The sequence below is a fragment of the Antennarius striatus genome, chromosome 20, assembly GCF_040054535.1.
Source record: "Antennarius striatus isolate MH-2024 chromosome 20, ASM4005453v1, whole genome shotgun sequence".
NCBI lineage: Eukaryota > Metazoa > Chordata > Actinopteri > Lophiiformes > Antennariidae > Antennarius > Antennarius striatus.
Window position 1 is genome coordinate 4,856,737 of NC_090795.1, and position 22,360 is coordinate 4,879,096.

Genomic DNA, 22,360 nt, shown 5'->3' on the forward strand with positions numbered 1-22,360 from the left:
GTATGTGTCCAGATATGAGCGCAGATACCAGTTTGCATGGGTTTGTGTGTTTGCGGTGCCGTTTTTCTCAGTTTCTGTTACACCCTACTGACTCACATGTTACTGACTTCAGGGCGGCAGTGCAGAGCAGAAAGGAGATAAAGCGTTAGTGGAGAGAAAGGGCTCCAAAGAGGATCACCCGCACCACCACCACCACCATCACCACCACCACCAACACAGCCAGGACCAGGCAGATGCTGACGTAGAGGCTGAGGTGGAGGACAATGAGGAAGAGAGGCCTCTGAGGATGGAGTCCTCTAGGAGATCCCAGCACATTCACCACCGTTCGTCTTCCACGCGGACTGAGCACCACAACCACCATCACCACCACCACCATCACCACAGCGCTCGAGGGCGGGGCCTGTCGCGGCAGGAGACTATGGACTCTGAGACTCCGGAGAGCAGAGAAAGCAAGGACTCGAATTACATCGATCCACGCACCCAGCTCCTCCAGCAGGACGATGAGGAGGAGGAGGAAGAGGAGGAGGAGGAGGAGGAGGATGAGGATCTAGGGGAGGGGCACCCCCAACAGCAACAGCGTTACGAGCCACTGCCCCACCGGGACCACAATCACCACCACCATCATCACCATCACCGCAGTGGGGCCGATGAGGCCGGCCACGGCACGGGACACCACCGCTTGAAGGAGCGGGAACAGGACCATAATGAACGGAACAGGCAGCGCTCCCACCACCACCGACCGGCACGAGACCACCACCATCACTACTACGACCGAGACCGAGACAGGGACCGAGAGGGGGAGGTGGCTCCCAAAAAGAGGGGCGATGCCGTGGAATGGTCCAGAGATTCCTACATCCACCAGTGACATTCCGAAAAAAAACAACCCCACACCGAAACTCATCCGGAATCGCCCCGTTCTGTTCTCCCATTGTGCTGCTACACCCGAAAACCACAGCATCCTATTTATGTACACTTCCTTTGCAAATGTTGTTGCATCTTCTTCAATGGCAGGATTGTGATTACATAGATACAAATATAAATATATAAATATAAATGTACGTGTGTATCTATGCATAGACGTTGTTTATGTGTGGATATGCATGAATATTCCAAAAAATATGCATATTTTAAACCTGTGTTTGATAAAGCATGACACACAAGCAGATTTTTTTTCTGTATCAAATGTATTTTCTGTGATTAGAGTTTTTCCTTTTTTTTTTTGCTTGCTACCCCTTGAATCATTTGTTCTTTCAGACTACTGCTAGGGTTGACTGCAACGGTTGACTAATTAAGTTAGTTTGATGCTGGTGAGGAGAGTTTTTTATTTTTATTTTTTTGAATAGCTTGGCAATTTGCTAAAAATTTGCTTATTTGCCTTCTTGCAGAGTTTTACTCGGTTACCAGTTTATTAAGTACACTCATCCAAACCTTATGTAGCACTGTCCGGCAGATCGCCGACCTTCCATACCTCTCCAAACCTGCCAACAGTATAATCATCATGAATTACTGCAGGACTGTTGCATTTGGCTGCAGGAGAGTACGTAATATACTTGCAACTGAGTCTAGATGAGATCAGAACCATTCTTCTTCAGCTAGCAGCCAGTTATCTCAGCTGTCTGACATTAAAAGTTGGTCTTGAAGTTTCACAGTGGAGCTTCACTTCCGTTGACCAGCTGTTAATGCCACATTTACAGGTAGGAACGAGATCTGGATCTTCTCATCAATGTCTTCAGGAAGCTATAAGTCGTGTCAGACTACTCTTTTTTATTTCTATGTCCCATTATTTATGGCTTCTAGTTCCTTTTCTTTATTTCTGCGCCCAAGGTTTGGCTTCACGCCTCTTTCGACGTGCACCTTCGTCTTGCCTTACAGGACAAACAACTTCTACAATAACTTCCTCTCTTACATGCAGTACTGTTCTCTTTGTATGGGTTCACAAAGGTTTTCTAACAAGGACGTGATCTTCTGCACTTTTACTGATTCGCATTGGTTTCAGGTGAAAGAGGTTTGGTATGACATCACAGCTCCACAGAGGGCTGCTCCACTGAGGTTCACCTTTTATTAAGTCTGACCCCTTTTCTAATGAATGTTGTTTAATTCCCATTTTAACTCGCACTACTTAAAGAATGTTCATTTTAGTACATCTTTAGTAGCATGCCCCTCATTAAAAATGTAAACTTGCAACTGTTTACCAGGAAAAGGTTCTAAGTAGATTTTTACTTTTCCTTCCCCTGACTAGTATCTATTGAATGCAGAGTGATTGTATTTGATGGTTAAGGAGCCTGGTGTGATCAACGACATTACAAAGTTTGTACTGATTTATAATTTAGCAGATACCGTCTTGATTCATGTGGAAGATCTGAATTGAACCCCTCTGTTTACAGAATCATCCCTTTCTCTTGATTTTCTGTTTTTTGCCTGAAAATTGTAATTATTAAAAAAAAAGCTATTCAATTTCTATGCTACATTGGTGGCATTACAGATTTTCTAACAGTGTACATGTGTATGTACATAAACCATAAATATAAGGAATAAAGTTGGCAACAAAAGACCAGTCGGGGGAGAGGAAATAAGTCTTTGATGCATGCTGTGTCAGAAGAGCTAGACATAGGGAAGTGGTGCCTATAAATAGTCTCCTGAAAACTCTACTGAAAAATTGAGGTAGAGTCACCGGCCTGCCTCCATAGTTGTCATGACAACATCGACATGAATGACAATACTGAGGGATGCATCTAACATACAGATGCCCCTAAAATAGTCAGATCCTGTGCCACTAGAGCTGCAGCCGATTTGATCTGAGACTTTAAATGTTACACAGAACAACCTTTCACGTGGTGTCAAGTGGAGCATTTATTTTAATCAAGTAGTCAAACCTTACATACAATAACGTGTTAGAGGTTGGCATTTCTACACTAATGGTATTCCCAGGAAGAGTGATTGAACTGAGGTCATGATGAATGTCATCACGATGCTGAATGACAGCAAAAAGGACCAGATGTTTGTGTGCTACAAACACTAATCTATACATTAATTCTGTGCAGGCTTATTGCAGACCCATAATTCAATTTGCACAGCATAAATTACTGATAAATGGTTTGATTTGTATTTAGAACATTTCTCTCTTGTAGTCACATTATGTGCAGTTGCGTAATATAAATGAATGAGGGACTTCTATAGTGAAGGAATGTAGTTTTCACTTCAACATAATTGATCTCTTCCACAGAGCAGACGTACTAATTAAAAGCCCCATTTGTCTCCACTGCTACTAAAACACACTAAATTGTTAATACCTTTCGTGACCTCTTTCTACACACTACTTCCTGATCTGAGCCCTGCGATCCAGCCAATCCACTGTCACCATGGCAGCTGTGTCGTCACTGTTGTTATGGCGACGCTAGCACTGCCGCATTTGCTATCACTCATTCAGTCTCCATCACCACGTGCTATCTCCCTCCCTCCCTCCCTCTCCCCCCCCTCACACTCAGTGTTTATAAAGCCTATCCCTATATGGCCCGCAGTTTTGGAGAGCAGCTGTTAAGGGACAGACGCTGTAAACAGCACAGCGAGCGTCTTTGTCAACACTTCCCCGTCAAAGCACACAGAGCGTTTTAATATAAACGCCGTTGTTCCCGTCTGCAGGTCCGTGTGAGAGCTCATGGTGCTGGAAGAGGAAACGTGCCCTCCGGTCAGTTTTTCAGGAACTTTGCAATAAAAAACCCAATGGTGTCTCTGTCAGCTCTGGAGGGCAGAGGGCCTTCTATTCCCCCCTGGTCCCAGCTCAGCTCCGGGCTGAACCTCTGGAGGAGGCGCAGCTGTTCTGGTGACAGGCCAGCTCCCAGCATGCCTTCTGCTCCGATGTGAGGCTCCTGGGGGACAAAAAAGAAACACACAAGTGTGATTGGGTGATGTTTCCGTCCATCACTCTCTGTAGTCGTCTGTGTGTGTGTCTGGTGTGTTTCTACCTGAGGCTGAAGCGTGAGGCAGGGGAAGCTGTCGAGGGCCCAAGCTACCTGCTCTTCATTCTCAGCGAGGGTCACTGTGCAGGTGCTGTAGACCAGAATCCCACCTTTCTTCAACAGCCGCACTGCCTGCAAACACAGGACGTATGGAAATAGGAGTATAAAGAGATATGAATCATTTATTTAATAATTATCTAACTTCCTGATAATGTGAAAGGGGATCCCGCAGGGAAGTGTCACTTTAACCTAAAGATGGAATTTTTTTTTAACAGTTTTACAGTAATTTTATGCTTTTTGTTCAAACTGACAAGTTCACAACTCTGTCATTTTTGATAAACTGCTGAAAATCTATGATATACAACTTTACAACTTATTTCTGCTGACCCCAAGTGGCCACAAAATAACACTGCAGATTAAATTTTTTACATACAGTATTTACATTACTTTACGACATGTATGTAAGCTTCAGCAGGTTGAGTTTTAAATAGCAGGTCATAGCTTTGGGCAGGGAAAATACCAGAGGACAAACTTCTATAAATGTGATTTTGAGGATCATTGTCTACAATGTGTAGTCAAGCTGTAAATCACACACTGGTGTAACAACGCTCCCATCTGCTGGTCATAACTGAGAAAGGGATGCGAGGTTTAAAACCCACCGTGTGGAATAGCTTTCGCTGCAACGGCTGGTAGGAACGGATCTCCTTGAGGCTCCAGGCGCAGCCCATGTTGGGTCTCTGTCCGAGTCCACTGCAGGGAGCGTCCAGCAGAACCCGGTCGAAGCTTTCAGGAGGGAAAGGAGGACCTGGCAGAAACATAATCACTCAATCCTGCTGTTATTCATCGACACATGTTGACATGGGGCCCATACGTGTCACTCTGTACCTTCAGTTTCCTGCGTCGAGTCACTGCTCACAGCTTTAATGCTGTTAAAGCAATAGGCTTTGATGGACCGCAAATGCAACATTTGGGCATTTTGAAGAACTCGTTCAATCTTGTTTTGGATCTTGTCCAAGGCCACAACTTCACCCTGTGTGGGACAGACAGGAATTAAACTACAGACACAAAACGCATCGGTTCTACAAGCTTTTACCTTAGTAAAAACAACTACAACAATGAAAGAATGCATCATTACCTGATCTCCCATGAGTGCAGCGATGTGACAGGTCTTCCCTCCAGGTGCGGCGCACATATCCAAGATTCGTTCCCCAGGACGAGGCCCTAGAACGTGTCCCACAACTACTGAGGGCAGATTCTGCATAACATGGAACCACTTCAGTTTTCTGCAGTTATGTGAGGAGGCAGAATGGTGTCCACAAAACTGTATGAGTGCATTCCTCTGTTCCAAAGGCTTGTTCTACCAATCCTTCACTCTGACATTACTTGATGGAAATATACACAGAGGTACCTGCAGGAATGCCAGACTGGGAAGTACACCATCAAAGGAGGGACTCAGGTAAAGTGGCTCCACCATCCGGACACCAATTCCTCTAAAATAAGAGACAGATGGTGATTGAATCATTTACCTTTGTGATTTTGATGAGATACTGTCATCTCCTTACTTAGCAGGTTCATCTGTGCAGAAGATGCCTGAGCGGTCCAATTCAGCGACACCATTCCCTACAAACGCTTTTTTTCCCAGGAAGCTCTTGGCTCCTCGAGTGCATTTAGCTTCTAAGTCAGAGACGACCGACACCACATCACCAGCCTTCATGTCTAAAAATAAAGAGAAGCATAAAAAACAGTCGGTTCAAAACCTCCAAATGAAATGTGGATTTTATGTGGATCTTACACTTGGGGCTGGCAATGATCCCTGGGACAAAGACGTGTGCACCCCTCAGCACTGCACTGCCACACTGAGCACCAACCACCACCTCTGGGTGGAGCTGCTTCACTGGTCTGAGAGCAAGACAGAAAAGAAGGTCACAGATTTCAAAATCATTGTCACTTGACAGTTTCAGGCTGTGTGGATATTTCCATAAGGGAAGTGATGAATACTGGGGAAAAAAAAACTTGATAGCTTTTCCTTTCTTTAACAGCGTGTGCATGAAATTGTGCTTCTGCTTCTACCTGCTATTGTATATATAAATTGAAAAATAAAAGGTGAGTGGCAGCAAAAATACCCCCATGTGCCGCACCAAATCAGACATCTGCAGTCATCATTTCTTTATCTCTTAAATATCCAATACCCTTGAAAGCAAACAATTTAAAAAAGTGCAGTTTTGGAACTACCAGATGAAAGCAGTTTTTTTTCTTTTGTCATTCCATGAAATTCCATGTGGATTTGGCCTCAGGAAACAGCCTCGCAGTGGTTGGAGCACTGCTGTAATTTAAGGCTCAGCTTGCACTGCTCAGAGCAGCTTCAGATTTTGCCTGACGTTGTTGAAGCAGTCCTCACATACCTCGGGCCATCAACAGGAAGCAGCAGCACATCTGGAATTTGAGGGTGAGTAAAAATCTGAACAGTAGAATCCTCTGCTGATGACTTGAATGTCTTCTGCTTAAAAAACAAGATTGATTAGTTCTCCACCATTCACTAGCGTAGGCCCTAACATACATATACAGTATTATACAAATTCAGATGAATAAAAGACTAACCTTTCTCAGTTCCTCTCCTAACTTGTGTCTGATCTCTTCAAGAGGAGTGAGATGAGTGCTGGCCCTAACGCAAGTATAGGAAGGAGGGTGAGACAGGCAGATGAGCAGCTTCTGGAAACGACTTTCTGCTCCCTCACGTCCCACTGCAGCTATCACCTGAACACAGTTAATATTACATCTGTCAATCAAAACAATTGGAAGCAAATAGCAAAAACAAAAACTACACAAAAAAATAGCAATACTATTAGAAAAGTCTACTTTTATTTTCAAAAAGGCTCTGAAAACACATTGAGACACCTATATGATGAACTGAAAATCTATTTTTATAAAAAAGAAAATGACATGATTTTTTTTTGGAAAGGTTTTCAATTCAACTTGAATCTTAGCTACACTGCTAATTTTTCCATTCTTCCAGGTCCTGTATTACACTGAAAGATAGGAAGACATTTATGTTCCTAAGTGTATTATTTATGACTGAGAAGATGAAAGCAATTTCATGGAAGAAATGCAAAAGCATACCTCGTTGTTTAAAAAGACACTCTTGAGAAATTCAGTCACGTCTGGCTTGAGAGAAATTCCAGGAAAAACCGACATTTCTTCAATCTGCACAAAAAAAGTTTTCTCTCAGTAACAAAAACAACAATAAATCACGATTGATGAACTGTACTGTTAGTGTGATGTGATTATTCTGGGAGCCTCAAACACTACCAGTGATTAACAACATTCTCATTCTCGGGAGCTTGTTTATCAAGAAGCGCAAAAATAATCAACAGGACTTGTTAAGGTTGGTTGAAGACGTTTCACTTCTCATCCAAGACGCTTCTTCAGTTCTGACTGACGGATAGAAAGTCCAGATATTGATCCTCCTGTTGGAGCAAAAAAACACACAAATGACCTAAATCACCAAAACAATAAGTCTTGTTTAGAGTTGCTGCTATTCATAAGGGGGTCGTCATCCTCTCAGGTGTGAATGGTCGTAGGTGGCTGATAGATGGTGTCACAATCCTCCTCTGTTCAGAGATGGTTTCTCCAATTTGACAAAAATGGCTTCTTTAACTCCACTCTCAAACCATCTGTCTTCCTTGATAAAAACCTGGATGTTACTGTCCTCAAAGAAGTGGTGTGTTTTATTATTAGTTAGTACTGTAGTTTATGAATACATTATTAATGGTGAAAATAAAATACAACTCAAATTAAACTAGTAGTAATGTAACATATTCAGTAAAAATCAAACGCAGGAATTGCACAGAATAAATGATAAAAGATGAAACTGAGCACGATTTGGTTTCAGTCTGTGTTTAAGATCGTATCGTGTCAACCCTCCTCACCATGCATGTCTAATACTGGGGGTTATTTGAGCTAAATAAAAAGAATACATTAACATCTCAACTTACCAGCTCGACATAAAAATATATTTTTAACGTATTTGATTGACGTCTATATCATATTTTTTAATTTGAATTCTCACAGTTACTCGTTAGCAGTAACTTGTCGTTTAAATTAAAGGTCTCTCCTAAGCCTGGAACCAGTTTTTAAATCGTATCATACCCACGTTTAGCTCCTGTGTGTACCCACGCAGATACTTCCGTATACGTCACTTGGTTTGTCGAGTGACGTTAGTGATCTGTTGATCCCGATCCCTGTATCTTTAGATAATTCGAGTTTCTTTTCCTCGACGGATATCAAAACCAGATAAACCAGTGGTGTATCGATTATTATTTCAAATTACAAAAACAGAATGGAAATGTCAAGTGTTTTACTTTTCATGGCCAAAAATGGTGGAATAAATTTAGAAAAAGGATTTAACTTCCTTTTTCGTTTTTTTATACGAGAAAAATAAAACCTCTAAAAAATTTAAATGCGAAAAACGAAAATCTTTATTTACTTTTGCTTCCAAAAACCGGATGTGGCTATTTGGCTACAAAACAAAAGCCTCAACGTTAATGTCTGATGGAATACAAAGTTATGTTCCCCCTGATATCATTTTCAGTATTTTCTTGATATTTAATAAAGTATTATGTATTATATTCAAGAATATTAAATGTTCTGTTTTGGAATGCTCTGAACGACTGGAAGTGTGCTGGTCCCCTGTCGACACATTTCGCCCTCTTGTTTTGTAACCAATCACAACTTCCGGTCTCAGAAAAACAGGCCCTTTGTCAAACGTATATTTGATGGTGATTTTATTTTATCTAGTAAAAACTCAACTCGCCGTTTCAAATTGCACTCGTCTCGTTTTCAAAAATGAAAAAGCTTTTCTTAATTTTACCACTAACTTTTCGATGACAACTCACCGTCAGCTGTATCTATAGGGGTTTACTTTCTTGCGCGGTTTGCATTTAATAATAGCGTGGCATTTGTAAGCAAAAGTCCATGTTTTTAAAAGCTGTAATTTAAAAAAAAAATTACAGGCGGCTACGTCACCACCTCACCGGAAGATCATTAAATAGCTGGGGTTGCGTTTTTCACCGCACCGCTTAGTGCCAGCATCTCACTCCAGAAGAAACCCAGCGAGCGCAGTGAGCGCAGCTCTGCGCCGCTCTACCTCTCATAACGCTACTTTTCAGAGGCTCCACAATAAGTCATCACATCTGTGTAACCTTCGACTATTTTATCCTCGCGTTAGCTTCGTTTTATATGTCGCATGGAGTCCGCATTGAAAAGCTCGGTGAGGTGCTCCGCGGACAAGAGATCGTCCAGCTAATGTTAGCTAGCCGCACGGATTGACCGGTGTGGAGGTGGAGAAGCTCGGTGTCGCTGCCCACTCGACTGACAAACGGACGCACTTTGGAATTTTTCTACACAATGGGCCTCATCTTTGCCAAACTGTGGAGCTTCTTCTGTAACGAAGGTGGGTGATTGTTCTCCTGTTACCACTGTTCTACTGCTAGCAACTCGACCGAGGTTAATGTGAAAGTGTTAGCCCGCTAGCAGAGCAGAGACCCATAATAACAGATGGTGGAGAATTCTCTCGCCACATGTATCCACGCTGCTTTACCATCCCAACTTTCTTTGTTTGACAAACATCCCAGCTATATTATTTCTAATTCACGATACCAGACGGTTTAATAGTCTGTTTATCAATCAACACGATTTTGGCAAAGTAATCACAAGACGCGATCATCGAATTGTCAACAACACGAATTTGTTGTCATTCCGTTACAGGATATCAAGTGCATCGACAAAAATCTGTTCCATAATGTTATTTTGTGACCTTTGGAATTCCTACCAGAATTGAAGGGCAGATTATAATTCAGTATGCTGAAATTTTGTAATTTGTTTTCTAACCTCATGTCTAGTCAATATTTAGTAATCCACGTTTTACTGCTGGCTTGCAAACAAGAATCTATGGATCTTCCTCCCTAAAGTATGTGTCAGGCTTTTATCAAAATTAAGTTTTACTCATGATTTAAGAGATTATAAATAAGTTCTGAGATGAGTTGTTAGCTGGGGGCTATTGAATAATCATGTGTAATCAAGACCGAATAATTAGATTAGGAGGATCATAACCAAACAGACAAAAGTACAGTAAAGCTCATGTTTCTGCGCTTTAAAACAAAATGATTCATCTGAAAGTCTCGCTTTAATTTAAAAAGTCAGTGTCAGATGGGTCACATTGCTGTTTTAGAAGTTTTATGCTTAGATAAACATGGGATTTATCCAGCTGGAATAAATCATTTTATGTTAATATTCAAAAGCATGATTTATTCTTTGTAACGTAAAACTTTAAAGGAGGTAGATGTGCTGGAATGGCTGTTTTTCTTCCCCTTTTTCAAAGTTGTTTTCTTTAGACTGCATCCTGAAGGGTTGTATACATGTCGGTAATCTATTATCCCACATTAGTTGAAATCCAGATTCGTAGTAGCAGCACAACGTCACACCGCCTGTTCTTTTAAGAGCAATAGACACGCTAGAACCTCAAAAACCATGTATGTTGCATGGAAACTGTCATAAATGCGTGACCCCTGACCAGACTTCCTTCCTCCCTGGCAGCCAGAGGCCTCAGAGGGGTGGAAAAGTCAAAACACTCAAGTGGGAGAGTCTGGCATGTCCGTGTCAGCTCTGATTCTGCGCTTGTTTTGTTATGTCTTGTCTGCGTGACGGTCGGCAAAAAGCCGTTACTGTTACCGGGTGTTCTGGCTTGTTCTTCAAAAATGGAAAAACAAGGTCAGGGGGCTTGGGGAAGGAAATGCGATCAGGTTTGTTCTGGATGGACAACAATGAATGTGATATTTAGACTGAAACCATATGTGCTTGATGACACTGTCAACCCAGTCCTTTGAATCTGTCATAAGATGTTAATGTTTGCTTTTCAGAGCACAAGGTGATCATCGTGGGACTAGATAATGCGGGGAAAACAACTATCTTGTACCAGTTGTAAGTGGTTCTAGTTATGCATTTGCCGCTTGAAACTGCATCTGAGCACACAAACACTCACTTTTATGATTCCGTCTCCATCAAGTCTGATGAACGAGGTGGTCCACACGTCGCCTACTATCGGAAGCAACGTGGAAGAAATAGTGGTGAAGAACACTCACTTCCTGATGTGGGATATAGGAGGGCAGGAGTCTCTCAGATCCTCCTGGAACACCTACTACTCCAACACAGAGGTGAGTGGCACATTTTGTACCCTTTACTACAGGAGGGGAACGGAGGTATTGTCCAGCAGAGATATTCTGGCAGCTGGTGTGTTTGTTCAGAGTGCAGACGGCAGCGGGGGCCGCCCAAGTCAGGGGTCAGCCGTTCACAAAGGGACCCGTCTGAATGGCGGAGTGAGGGTCAGCCCCCGCAGAAAGAGGAGAGACCTGGCAGAGGCAGATGTGTGGGAGATCTTACAAAGAGCTCTAGAAAAACACTTGGTTCGATTTCCCTGATGTAACATCTGTCTTGGGTTTTTTTAACGTAGTTTCTCATAGGCAGCGGAACTGATCATTAAAATTCGTTTAACTCACAGCTTCATTACCTGCTTCTGATTATTCATCACAGGTTTTACCCGCAGCTCTTGCTGCTACACGTCTGTGCTGAAGGCCAACATTAGAGCTTTAATTAGACAACTGTTCATAATTGATTTGTCCTTTCTAGGGTGATTTACTGCTTATCTTTGTAGCTTTTTAAAAATCACTTGTTCTCATTAATCATTTTCCAGAGCATTTATTCCAAGTCTGTTTTGATGATATATTCATTGGTTTGTTCATTTGTTAAAACAAACATTTTCTGATTGTTGGTGTCTTGTGGTTGGAGATTACTAAAATATTGACAAAGATTCATCACATGTTGTGAATGTGAGTTATCAAGCAGGGGCTATGTGAGTCATACAAGATATTTAGAACCAGATCTTCTGGAAACAAAAGATGATTTATTTGGATTTAAATGCCTCTAGCGAGAGCAGCAGCACCGAACCTAAAGGCAGTTTCTACCATATTTAGGGACAGACGGTAATAAAAAGTCTTCCCGACAAAGAGCGACTCCTCATGCTGGGAATAGAATAGGAGTTTTCAATATTTGGATGCAAACAAAAGATCAATAAAAATTCCATTATCAACTTGGAAAAAAAAATTATGTTCATGATTTGATTAACAGCAAAAATGTTTTTGACAGCCCATCTATTCTTTTTTATAACCCCTATGGTTGAACTAGCAGAATACTTTAATGCATTATCATGCAGAGTAGAAGAAGCTGAGAACAAGGTTGGAAGATATCTGTTACAGCAGTTCCTCAGATCTCTATGGTAACTGTCAGAGGAACTCCACCCTCTCAATAAAAGACTGCCAGACTCATGAAGAGCTGCGTGAGTCACAGTCTTGTTGGACGATGGCTGTTGATGAATCGCTGCTGCTTCCAGGGGTCGTTTGGATCAAATCTCATCTCTCATCTCACCAAGATGAACGGGCCTTTACTCTTCTTTTCATGCACCATGCCTCTCCCATTCACATGGGGGATTATTAATTATTAGTATTGCCTGGAACTGGCCACCCGCAGAGTTGCATTTCCTTGCTGTGAATGTCTCTTGCAAAGAGGTCACTCAGTGTGATGTTTGTCCCCCCCCCCGCTCTAGTTCATCATCCTGGTGGTGGACAGCACCGACAGAGAGAGGCTGGTCATCTCCAAAGAGGAGCTGTACAGGATGTTGGCTCATGAGGTAAAGTTCTTCCACATCTCTGTAGCCATAAGGAAATGGTATACAATGACCTGGGTCTGTTTTATAGTGCACGCTGACTGCTGTGCTGCATTGTTCTCCATCTCATTGTTCTTGCCCTTTGGCTCGGTTTCCCCTCAGGACCTGCGGAAAGCAGCTGTGTTGATATTCGCCAATAAGCAGGATATGAAGAACTGCATGACTGCAGCTGAGATCTCCAATTACCTCACCCTGAGCTCCATCAAGGATCACCCATGGCACATACAGTCCTGCTGTGCACTTACAGGAGAAGGGTAAGTGTGTCACGTTCACGACAGACCCAGAGCAAAGCAGATGTTTCAGCACATCGTCCTAACAAGGTGGATTGTCTTTTAATACCATAAAAGAAAGCTCCGACCTCCTTCATTAAAGAACGTATTCAGGAATGTCCATCTGGTTACAATCATTAGGTTTAGGAAAGTACCGTATTATTTTCATGATTATCATTTCTGGATCACAGGAAGTTATGTCACGTACAATGACATCAGCAAGACAGACCTAAGCTTGGTTGAGCTCTAAAGTTAAAAACATCACATGTCAGGGTCGGAAACCATGTCCAGGTGGAAATGTGAGTGTTTATCTTGAGGGTCTTAGGGTTAAGATGTGTCCTCTCAGGTCTATGGTGCAGGAATAACAGTCCAATTGTAACACTAACCCTTACTTTGTTTTTATTGTTTCTGTAATAATCAATCTAACCACCAGGAGGCAGTAACACTATGTAAAACATAATATATGAAATGGACCATTTCTGACTGTGTCACGGTTGCCAGCAGCAACCATCAGGAGGATATGTCATGCAGCTGAGGGAAAAAGATTAATTTGTACTTAATGACAACTATCTCTACTGACACGCCTTCATTATTTCTCCAGTTTATGTCAAGGACTTGAATGGATGACCTCAAGGGCTGGACTCAGATAACCTCTCCTCCAACCAACAATGGACTGACTACCCACGCCGCCTGCACGGCGGCACAACTGCTTGTCCTTTCCGGCTTATTGTTGCTATGTATTTTTTTAATGGAGAATTTTAATGATAGAACAGGATGGGAGTATTTACCCGTCCGTTGCTTAAATATTTCAGCGGAGCAGGTGACCACAACTAATGAACTTGACCTGCTTGTGGAGCAAGAAGCCACTTTTATAGGACAAGGAGAATAAAACAATTCCAGCTGTACTCAATTTAAGAGTACATGTGCAAGCGAAGGCTTTGTTGAAAACTTACACTACATACATATCATGTGACATTTCAAAGCATCATGTCAAGAGCACACCTCACACATCTCATTGGTTCTCAGCTGTGGGAAAAGAAGGCAAGGTTTTATTATGGTGACTGTTTTCACGCTACATAACTTTATTAATGTTCGAGTGGTTATCAGAGATTACAAGCAGTGTTTGAAAAACCAGACCAAAAGGAATATGGAAGTCGAGTTGGGTGATTTTCAGAATTATGTTCTCATCGTGGTTTTTTTCACAGCCATTAATATCTGTTACACGGTTTCGGTTCCATAAGCTACGTTGTTGGTGGTTTTGTTCACGGGTGTGTTGCTGTTATATTGAAATGTTGTCAAATATGAACCTCTCATTTGAACTTTTAGCCTGTACTTTATTATTGAGCCAAATGATGTAAATTTGGAGTGTTGACATGCAATTTTTTCTTAAAACGGAACAATTGTAATTTGCTTTCTCAATTTTTTTCATTTTGAATGGTCAAAATTTCAAGTCTATGTACAAATCATGTTTTTAAAAGACAGTATTTTCAACTTAAACACTATGTATTTTGTTTTGACAATGATGCATTACGATTATTATTTAATTGTATTCATTTAATTCTTGTTTGGCTGCAGGTTCACTCACAGGAGGTTAGCGTCTAGACCTGTTTTGTAACAACAGTGGATCTTTGGTGCTCCCTCAAGCTCGTATACGATCCACTGTGCCCTCATTTCAGTCTTTCATGAAGAACATCTCCAGCCACTTTGGCACATATTCTTTATTTTACACTTTTTTAAAAATAAGCCAACATCAACAAGTGGCCATGGTTTTATGGGAAATGGCTACACATCAGTCATTTCGACCAGAGTTGTCCAGTTGTCTAGTGAAGATGGAAAAAGCCTTTCTCAATATTCTGGAGATGATAGTTAAAATAATTGATCCTCAGCCTTAAGGTTTCTGTTGAGTGTTTAGGACTGCATGTGTGTGAGTTTGACAGTCTGCTCATGATTTTTACCAAATTTCCCTTTATGACCCTAAGTAAGAATCCTTTGGCGACAGAGTTATGCCCATCTCTGAAACATGCATACCTTTTGTAAGTTCTAGTGGCTGACAGGAGTTGTACGAGTTTCAATTGACTGACGTCCACTTTGGTCAGGGAGGTGTAGCTGGGTCCCTTTTTTTCTGTCCCCGAGACAAAGTATTTTTATACTTGCAGGTAAAACGCTGATCTGTGCAGCTCAACTCTTTGGAACATTAAGGTTTACAGGTACGAAGTGTGCCGGTATCTAGTCTGGATCATGTACTGTAATTTGTTTTCAATAAAACTTGAGCCTGAAGACTTTTGTTTTTAAGTTCTTAAAGTTGATATAAGCAGACTTCTGACATATCCAAAACATGAAATATTTATGGTATTTTCCTCTGAGTACATGGATGTACTGAGTATGTACAATTAAGAAGGTGACTGCTTTCTATCTATACTGAAAGCAAAAGGCCCAAACAGACACAAATAAACTGATCTTCAGTGATGGTGTAAATGAAGACATGAGGTCCGACTCAAACACCAATTTATTTACAGCACATTAAAGCACGGAGCAGTCGAGACACCTCACACAACTCCAGCCTATCCGGAGAAAAAGCAGGGCTTCTCTATTTCTAAATAAAAATAATAAACATTTCCTGTGGTGTTTTTTTCATCTGTATTTTACCGTACATTCACATTTCAACATGATCTCAGGCAAAGAAAAACACTGGGGGTAGAGGAGTTTGTATATAAAAATAATCATGGGACTGGAAAAAAGTACCTAGAAAGACAGGAAACAGGACTTCTGTTAAAAGCAGACACTAAAGTACAGAAGAGCAGTAGCAGAAATAAGTGTCAATAAAATAAGTTTTCAGTTAAAAATTTGTTTCACATTTCAAATTCAGTGCTAGAAAATCCCCACAGTAACCACTTCTGCACAAATAAGGCAAACAATGAACAACAGATGAGTTCTGGGATGGTCGATGCATTCTTCATGTACTCAGTTCTCGGGTTATCAGAAGTATCAATCCATCAGATCGTTGATGCTGGTGATGTCTGACTACATTTACAAGAAGCTTGGCTCTCCTCTACGGCTTATCCACAAGAAGATCTTGAATGTCCATGAACATGAGTTTTTGGAAATGTGGCAGATGTGAAGGTGTGTTTGTGTGTATATATATAGATATATATATATATTTAAATGCTTGCATGGGGCTGGAGCTTAAAAAAGAAGCACTGGAAAGTGAATGACAGTTACCGTGGGGTTCTCATCAAAATGTCCAATGCCACACGGTACATAGTTCACTGCCAGCAGAAGAGAAGTCTTGCATGCATTAATGTGATGCATGAGAATGGACAGCAAATCACATAAAAACACAAACAAAAAGTGCATGAGGAAAAAAAAAACGGAGGAGAGGAGGAAGCAAGATCTTCTTTGGCTGAGGCGTTGTCATCAGAGAAAATCACACGCACAGAGCCGTGGGGAAACTGGGACAAGAGAAAAAAAATATTAGTGCAAACCAAACTCATCAAATACGGCACATCCATTCTCTTCAACTAGCACAGGGGTCGGCAACCCAAAATGTTCAAAAAGCCATATTGGATAAAATTTTTAAAAAAAAATCTGCCGAGAGCCACAAAAATATTATAAGCCTTACATGAAGGCAATGCAGGCTTTAAGTGGATATTATCTATATTAGTCTACAAATACATAATGAGATTCATGATTAAATATTTATTTTCCATGCAGTGCATCTAGGAGAAAATGACACCACATGACTACTCTGTTTAACTTACATTACGATATTACTGTATTATGTTTTGTTGCATTGATGAACTTCTTAAATTGGCTCTCAAATGCAGCTCGCATATCAACGATCGCTCCTAATTAATCCCCGTTCAGTGTGTGATGGTGATAAACGTCTCTGGACGCTTTCAGGGAGGGGAGGTGAGAGCCTCGCTGTACATCCCTGATGAATAGTCAGCTTGAGCTCCAATGACAAAACAGTGTTTCCGCTCCTGGAGACGTTTATTGAGCACATTTAGGTAACGTGTTCTAAACGAGCACAGTATTAATTCGATCATTTCTTCTTGCAGCTCATTGGAGTTTACATACCTGCACAACAGCGCTGTCTGTTCAATATTGATCACGTCACACGACTCATCAGACAACTGAGTTTACTGGAGTGGAATTGATGTCCTTGATTTGCTGACTGATGACGTTGCGAGCCCTTTCCTTGACTGTCTTTGCAGAGAGAGGAATGTCTTTAATTTTCTTTATTATCTCCGTTACGTTTTCGAAGTCTGAAAATAGGTGCTCTGATATTTTATTGAATGAATCCTTCATGTAATCACCACCTGTGAACAGGTTTCCATGCTTTTTTAGCTATGAGTAGAATATCTATTTTTATTCTTTTCAGTATTATTTTATTATGTGATTAGTCTCCAGGGAGCTTTAGGTGGCGCTAAAGAGCTGCATGCGGCTTCGGAGCCGCGGTTTGCCGACCCCTTAACTCGCAGATGCTGAGCCTCACCTGTCCCCAGTGAAGCCGTCCATCTCCTCCTCATCGTCCAGCTCCATGTCTAGCTCGCTGTCCAGACGATCGAAGCCATATCCACTCAAAACGCTGGAGGTGTGGATAACAAACACACATTAGAAAAGATGTATACCAGAGATCTGTGAATGTGAAGGCTGTGCTCTGTGCTGACCTGACTGAGCGACATGTGAAGAACACAATCCTCTTCAGCTTCTTGTTGTAAAAGAAGTAATTGAAGGACCAGAGGCTCCCTTCTTCACCAAAAGGGTCTGAGTCCAGATCAGGGTTGTAGCTATAAGCAAATATTACAACAAGGCTTAAAATGGCTCAGCAGCAAAAATAAATTAAGTTTTAGGAACATGAATGACCTGCTTTATCACACATGAATGCATACAGACGTTTACCTGTAAATGTCACAGCCCTGCAGATTGATCTCTTGATCAATGGCGTTCCATAACTCCGGCCCCAGAGAGTTGAACTCTTCTCCCACAGCTGAGAACAAGCTGCCGTTTACTGCATTAGCCACCTGTGGAAAAAAATCAATCCAGTTAATATATGCTGTTAGATTTACTCACACTTATTCTTTTCCTTTTGGCTTTTCCTTTCAGGGGTTGCCTCCGTCTAACCCCGTCTTCTGCATCGACAAAACATTTTTTCTTGGCTTTGCTAACCCAGTTGAGGCTGGGCTCTCGGCTGAACTCGTGGGCCCGCGCCGCGCTGAAGTCATAGTCCGGTCTGAAGGACTCGTTGAGCGTTGTGATGAGGTAGAAAATCGTCTTCCTGCAACACTTGTCACTCAAAGGGTTCTCCCCATCCTCACTGCTCTTCCCCAGCCTGGATGGAACATTAATAGAGACTTAAAAAGGAAATACCTCAACATCTCACCTCTAAATGCTTATTTTGGTTCCCATTGCCAGACAGGTTGGCTCAGGTCCATGCTGCAGTACTCACTTTGAAGGGCTGGTGGCGCTGGTGGACTGCGGGGGAGAGAGCGCCTCCAGGACGTGTGGCTCCCCCTCCTGGCAAAACTGCTTGAACATATGCTTGTCGTCCCCTGCCATTTTACAGGAGTAGCTCTCAATCCTGCAGGGCAAAAATAATGTTTAGTACTTAAATACATAAAGAACATTAAAAATTAAGCCTCAAGCCATATCCAAAAAAAAGAAGAGTAAAAAAAATATTTTGACAACTGGTCCTGAAATTTCTCACATGCTTTCTTGTGTTTCTGTTTCTTAGAGGAAGACCAAAGAGGAGGTTTATGGATGTAGTGAAAGAGGACATGAAGGTAGTTGGTGTGAGAGAAGAGGATGCAAAGGACAGGGTTAGATGGAGGCAATTGATTCGCTGTGGCGACCCCTGAAGGGAAAAGCCGAAAGGAAAAGAAGATTTCTTGTGTTTCTGGGTCAAACACAAATAAACACAGATTTTACCAGTGTGCATTTGTTTATTTTCCCCCCTCCCACATAGATGTTATGTAAGACCAAGAGGTTGTGCAAGTTATGACAGTATGACTGAGACGTTCTGTAGCTTTGCCTCCTAATTATAGTGACTCTGAGTGGCAGACACCACAGTTAAAATAACTGGACTGGTTTACCATATGCTTCACAGCTGACCGGATAACACACCACTCAGGTCAAGCAGATAACATTACAGACACCATTAATCAGCAAAGTTAAGCAACATTGAAATACAGATTATGGAGATTATTGCCATTTATTGTTAGTTTACTTCCAACCAAAGGTCATTTGCCAAAAATATAACAGTGCCGGAAAGCCTAGCGACTAAATCTACATTTAAAGCATGAAGCTTGAAACTCCTGCTACCTCACTAATCCCCTAAGCAGCCTAAACACCAGCAGCCATGGCAGCTCCAGCAGCACTCAGTGATCATGCTGAATGTGTTTATGTGTGTGTGAGCATACATGCCAACAACACCTAACAGCAGCCTCGAAAATAACCACAGAGTGATGGTGTGAAAGGACACCATGTTGTGAGTTACTCTAGGTCAAATTCTGTGTAGACGCTCAGTTTCACCACCTACACTCCAAATCCTACACTCATGCATAACTCAACACATCATCCTTTATATACCTGTACTGTCACTGTAATTGAAAGCCTTACATACCAAACCCTGTGGTCACGTTCGTACACGTTTGCTCAGTAAAATCAACTGCTCTGTCAATCAATTATTAACCTTTAGGATTGGCTGTGACGGTGGATTTTTGTCTGTTATTGCAATATTGCATAACATTCAGGAACTTGGCTGCTCCACTACCCCAGTTAAGGCGAGGGGTTAATGAGCTCTGTACCAGCCACACCTCTCATACATTCATATTACAGTACTCGCTGGATGAGAGGATTTTCTCCACTTAAACCCAAGGGAAGCTTGATAAATTCTCAGGACTCCAGCAATTTTTACCTTCACTCACTTAAACTCACTTAAATCTTTAATGTCATGCTTATGATGAAACTCTTTTTATGCCATAGATTTTGCACTGCTGAAATGAAGCAGTCAATATTAAGGGGTTGACTTGTGAGTGCATCTCCCGTGAGGATGGGAGATGCAAAAAAGGTGAAGCTTACAATCCCTTGTTAAATAATGCACCCAACATCCCAGCCAGGAACTCATGACACCCTAAAGAAAAGGTTCACATTCTGAAGCATAGCTCAGGTGTTTCAGGCCACATCCCTTACCTTCCGAGGATGCGAGACTCTCCCGTTTCAACACAAAGCCTGGAACTGAGGGCTTCAAAACTGGAGTTTTCCAGCAGTTTCATTGCTGTCTAGCAAAAAACAAAAACAAAAACACAAAGTCAAGATGTTAGAATTAACTCGCCTCTTTCATTACGCCACAATGTTTACATATGACTCAAAAGTGAAAGGTTCGAATGACGATGTAACATGGCAAATATAAAAAATTCCACTGAATATAAATAATGAGAATTAAAAAGGACTGAGCTACGGGAACCCGTGAGGGCCATTTTAGCGTTCGTATAAAACAATTTCCTCATAGCGGTTTTATGACGCCTGTGCCCCTCCCCCACCCTGTCCAAACGAAGTTGACAAAACGTTCTTCCTGTTTCACATTAAAACAAAATTCACTTACCGAGCAATGTTTTCCGTACAGAGAGAAAAGAACAGGTTAGCGATGGAAGCCGTCGCCTGTAGACACCGCTTTTCTCAACCTATCTGACGTCTGGGTCAAGCAAAAGATTAGAACCCCGCTTTGTTGTTGACCAGCTAGCGCTAGCAATTAGCTTGCTAAATGTCTTCAATTCACAGAGAAATTATTAGTTCGCAATTGAGCTTAAGCATCTTACAAAAGCACTCGGTCGAGAATGGCTTATTCTTAGGCCTCTTAAATTTATAGAAAAGCTGCTTTTCCCGATTAAATGCGATGAAATTAAATCCAAAGACTGTTGACGTCCGTCGGAATCTGTCTGCAGCGGCATCCCTTTCGACCTGATTTCACAGAGGAGCGTATTGGCTAAATCAAGTCGCCGTTGATTAGCGACTTGATCAAAAATGTATCAGTTAGCGAACTAAATTTCCTAAAAAGCTAACGAAATTGTCCAAATGCTACAAATCATCGACAGCCTCAATGACAGACCCGCTCTCCTCAAGGCAACAGAATCTACTGAACGCTGATAGGCGACACCTTACGGTGTACACTATATAGACTCGGAAGTCGTACACGCCTTTTTTTCCAAATCCGTATTATGATTGGCTTATTTTCCTGTCAATATACTGTAAACCCAATGTGATCGGTCAAAACTTGATCGTCAATTTCCAAGCGAAATGAAGTCGGATGTCTCAACCAGATAAGTTATCACTAAGAGGCAACTGCTGAAATATGCACGACAAGCTCCGTTGTTTTAAAAAAAAAAACATTTTAACTGTCTATCCTCTATGACCCTATACTGTAAAATACTATAAATACATACACAACAAAAAGTAAATTACCTTGAAATGCCCTTGCCTCTGCAGGACAACAAGTGTTAATAACCACTTTGGCTTGTTCTTCATCTTCCTACCATCACAGTACGGTCCCATTCTCTCAGCAGTTTGCTCGATTTTATTTTTGTTGCCTTTGAAATAAAATCTCGTTTGCCTAAACCTTTTATGTTGCCAGACTTGTTTTTGTCAACAGTTCATATTTCACTATACAGTATTGCACTGATTTTATATAAGATTAATTGAGCATCTTGCATGCAACACCAGCCTAATTAACTAACATGACAAAAAAGTCAGGTTTCTACTCTTAATGTGACATTACTTTGAAAACTCGAGTTTTTCTTGTAAATTGTAGGCCCAGTGGCCAAATGGATAAGGCATCAGCCTCCGGAGCTGGGGATTGTGGGTTCAAGTCCCACCTGGGTCGCTTCTCCCAGTGGCTGAAGTGGGAAAGTTCTAAGGAGTACAGAATTTAAACACTGTATCCTTTGATGTTGTGTTTTTGAAAGCAACACAATAAAGTTACTCAAGAATAGCAACATTTAGTTGCTGTTTTTACATTTAATAGCATTTAATAACATTTAACTACATAACATTTAAATAACATTTAATAGCAACATAAAGTCAGGGCTATCATGAACAACGCCAGCCACCCCCTGCGCACTACATTCTCCCAGCGGAGAAGTACCTTCAGCGGCAGACTGCTGTCACACAGCGCTTCCACAGAGAGGCTGAGGTCCTCCTTCGTGCCCCGTGCCATCAGGGGGTACAATGACTCTCTCAGGAGGAGCAGGGGGGAGATGGTGAGGTCTGCACACGTTTGAATGGAGGGGATGAGATGTCAGCCTGTGATGCAGTGTAGTGGGGCCAAAGTGTTGGGATGTTTTTTTTTATATTAGATAGTGACGCCT

General features: G+C 41.7%; 4 protein-coding genes and 1 non-coding gene across 17 annotated transcripts in view; 3 read left to right on the plus strand and 2 right to left on the minus strand.

Annotated features, from left to right (window-relative positions):
• Nucleotides 1-2,386, plus strand: part of cacnb2a (calcium channel, voltage-dependent, beta 2a) — a 49,125-nt gene extending 46,739 nt beyond the window's left edge. For all 6 annotated transcript variants that reach the window (XM_068343835.1, XM_068343837.1, XM_068343838.1 and 3 more), the window contains one exon: nucleotides 113-2,386. In XM_068343835.1, coding sequence (XP_068199936.1) covers nucleotides 113-865 — 753 coding nt within the window. In that variant the 3' untranslated portion in view covers nucleotides 866-2,386. The remainder of the gene's footprint in view (nucleotides 1-112) is intronic.
• A 1,153-nt stretch (nucleotides 2,387-3,539) lies between these two features.
• On the minus strand, nucleotides 3,540-8,124 carry nsun6 (NOP2/Sun RNA methyltransferase 6). Of its 4 annotated transcripts, none has more exons than XM_068303935.1 (13): nucleotides 8,107-8,124; nucleotides 7,331-7,420; nucleotides 7,074-7,157; nucleotides 6,555-6,710; nucleotides 6,359-6,456; nucleotides 5,749-5,855; nucleotides 5,519-5,672; nucleotides 5,365-5,446; nucleotides 5,092-5,211; nucleotides 4,842-4,986; nucleotides 4,616-4,761; nucleotides 3,963-4,088; nucleotides 3,540-3,866 (listed from the first exon to the last, which is right to left on the minus strand). In XM_068303935.1, the coding sequence occupies exons 3-13, from the start codon at nucleotides 7,146-7,148 to the stop codon at nucleotides 3,687-3,689; spliced, it is 1,389 nt and encodes a 462-aa protein (XP_068160036.1). In that variant the 5' UTR covers nucleotides 7,149-7,157; nucleotides 7,331-7,420; nucleotides 8,107-8,124; the 3' UTR covers nucleotides 3,540-3,686. The 4 variants fall into 4 exon arrangements, with proteins under 4 accessions (XP_068160036.1, XP_068160033.1, XP_068160035.1 ...); XM_068303932.1 differs by lacking the exon at nucleotides 8,107-8,124 and adding an exon at nucleotides 7,949-8,094; XM_068303934.1 differs by lacking the exon at nucleotides 8,107-8,124 and adding an exon at nucleotides 7,949-8,094 and having other exon boundaries at nucleotides 7,263-7,420.
• A 917-nt stretch (nucleotides 8,125-9,041) lies between these two features.
• Nucleotides 9,042-15,343, plus strand: arl8 (ADP-ribosylation factor-like 8). The gene is made up of 6 exons (XM_068343674.1): nucleotides 9,042-9,405; nucleotides 10,871-10,931; nucleotides 11,017-11,164; nucleotides 12,610-12,693; nucleotides 12,832-12,983; nucleotides 13,600-15,343. The coding sequence occupies exons 1-6, from the start codon at nucleotides 9,360-9,362 to the stop codon at nucleotides 13,646-13,648; spliced, it is 540 nt and encodes a 179-aa protein (XP_068199775.1). The 5' UTR covers nucleotides 9,042-9,359; the 3' UTR covers nucleotides 13,649-15,343.
• Nucleotides 15,344-15,486: 143 nt separating this feature from the next.
• maf1b (MAF1 homolog, negative regulator of RNA polymerase III b) lies at nucleotides 15,487-21,128 on the minus strand. 5 transcript variants are annotated; one of them, XM_068343673.1, is made up of 10 exons: nucleotides 20,602-21,128; nucleotides 20,190-20,278; nucleotides 18,706-18,852; nucleotides 18,448-18,579; nucleotides 18,168-18,330; nucleotides 17,901-18,022; nucleotides 17,669-17,788; nucleotides 17,494-17,586; nucleotides 17,076-17,200; nucleotides 15,487-16,447 (listed from the first exon to the last, which is right to left on the minus strand). In XM_068343673.1, coding segments are annotated over exons 3-9 (726 nt in total). In that variant the 5' UTR covers nucleotides 18,708-18,852; nucleotides 20,190-20,278; nucleotides 20,602-21,128; the 3' UTR covers nucleotides 15,487-16,447; nucleotides 17,076-17,106. The 5 variants fall into 5 exon arrangements, 4 of the variants coding, with proteins under 4 accessions (XP_068199774.1, XP_068199772.1, XP_068199771.1 ...); XR_011039034.1 differs by lacking the exon at nucleotides 18,706-18,852 and having other exon boundaries at nucleotides 17,076-17,204; XM_068343671.1 differs by lacking the exon at nucleotides 18,706-18,852 and having other exon boundaries at nucleotides 20,190-20,274.
• Nucleotides 21,129-21,803: 675 nt separating this feature from the next.
• Nucleotides 21,804-21,876, plus strand: trnar-ccg (transfer RNA arginine (anticodon CCG)). Its single transcript has one exon. It is a non-coding gene; the product is annotated as a tRNA-Arg (tRNA).
• Nucleotides 21,877-22,360: the final 484 nt, after the last annotated feature.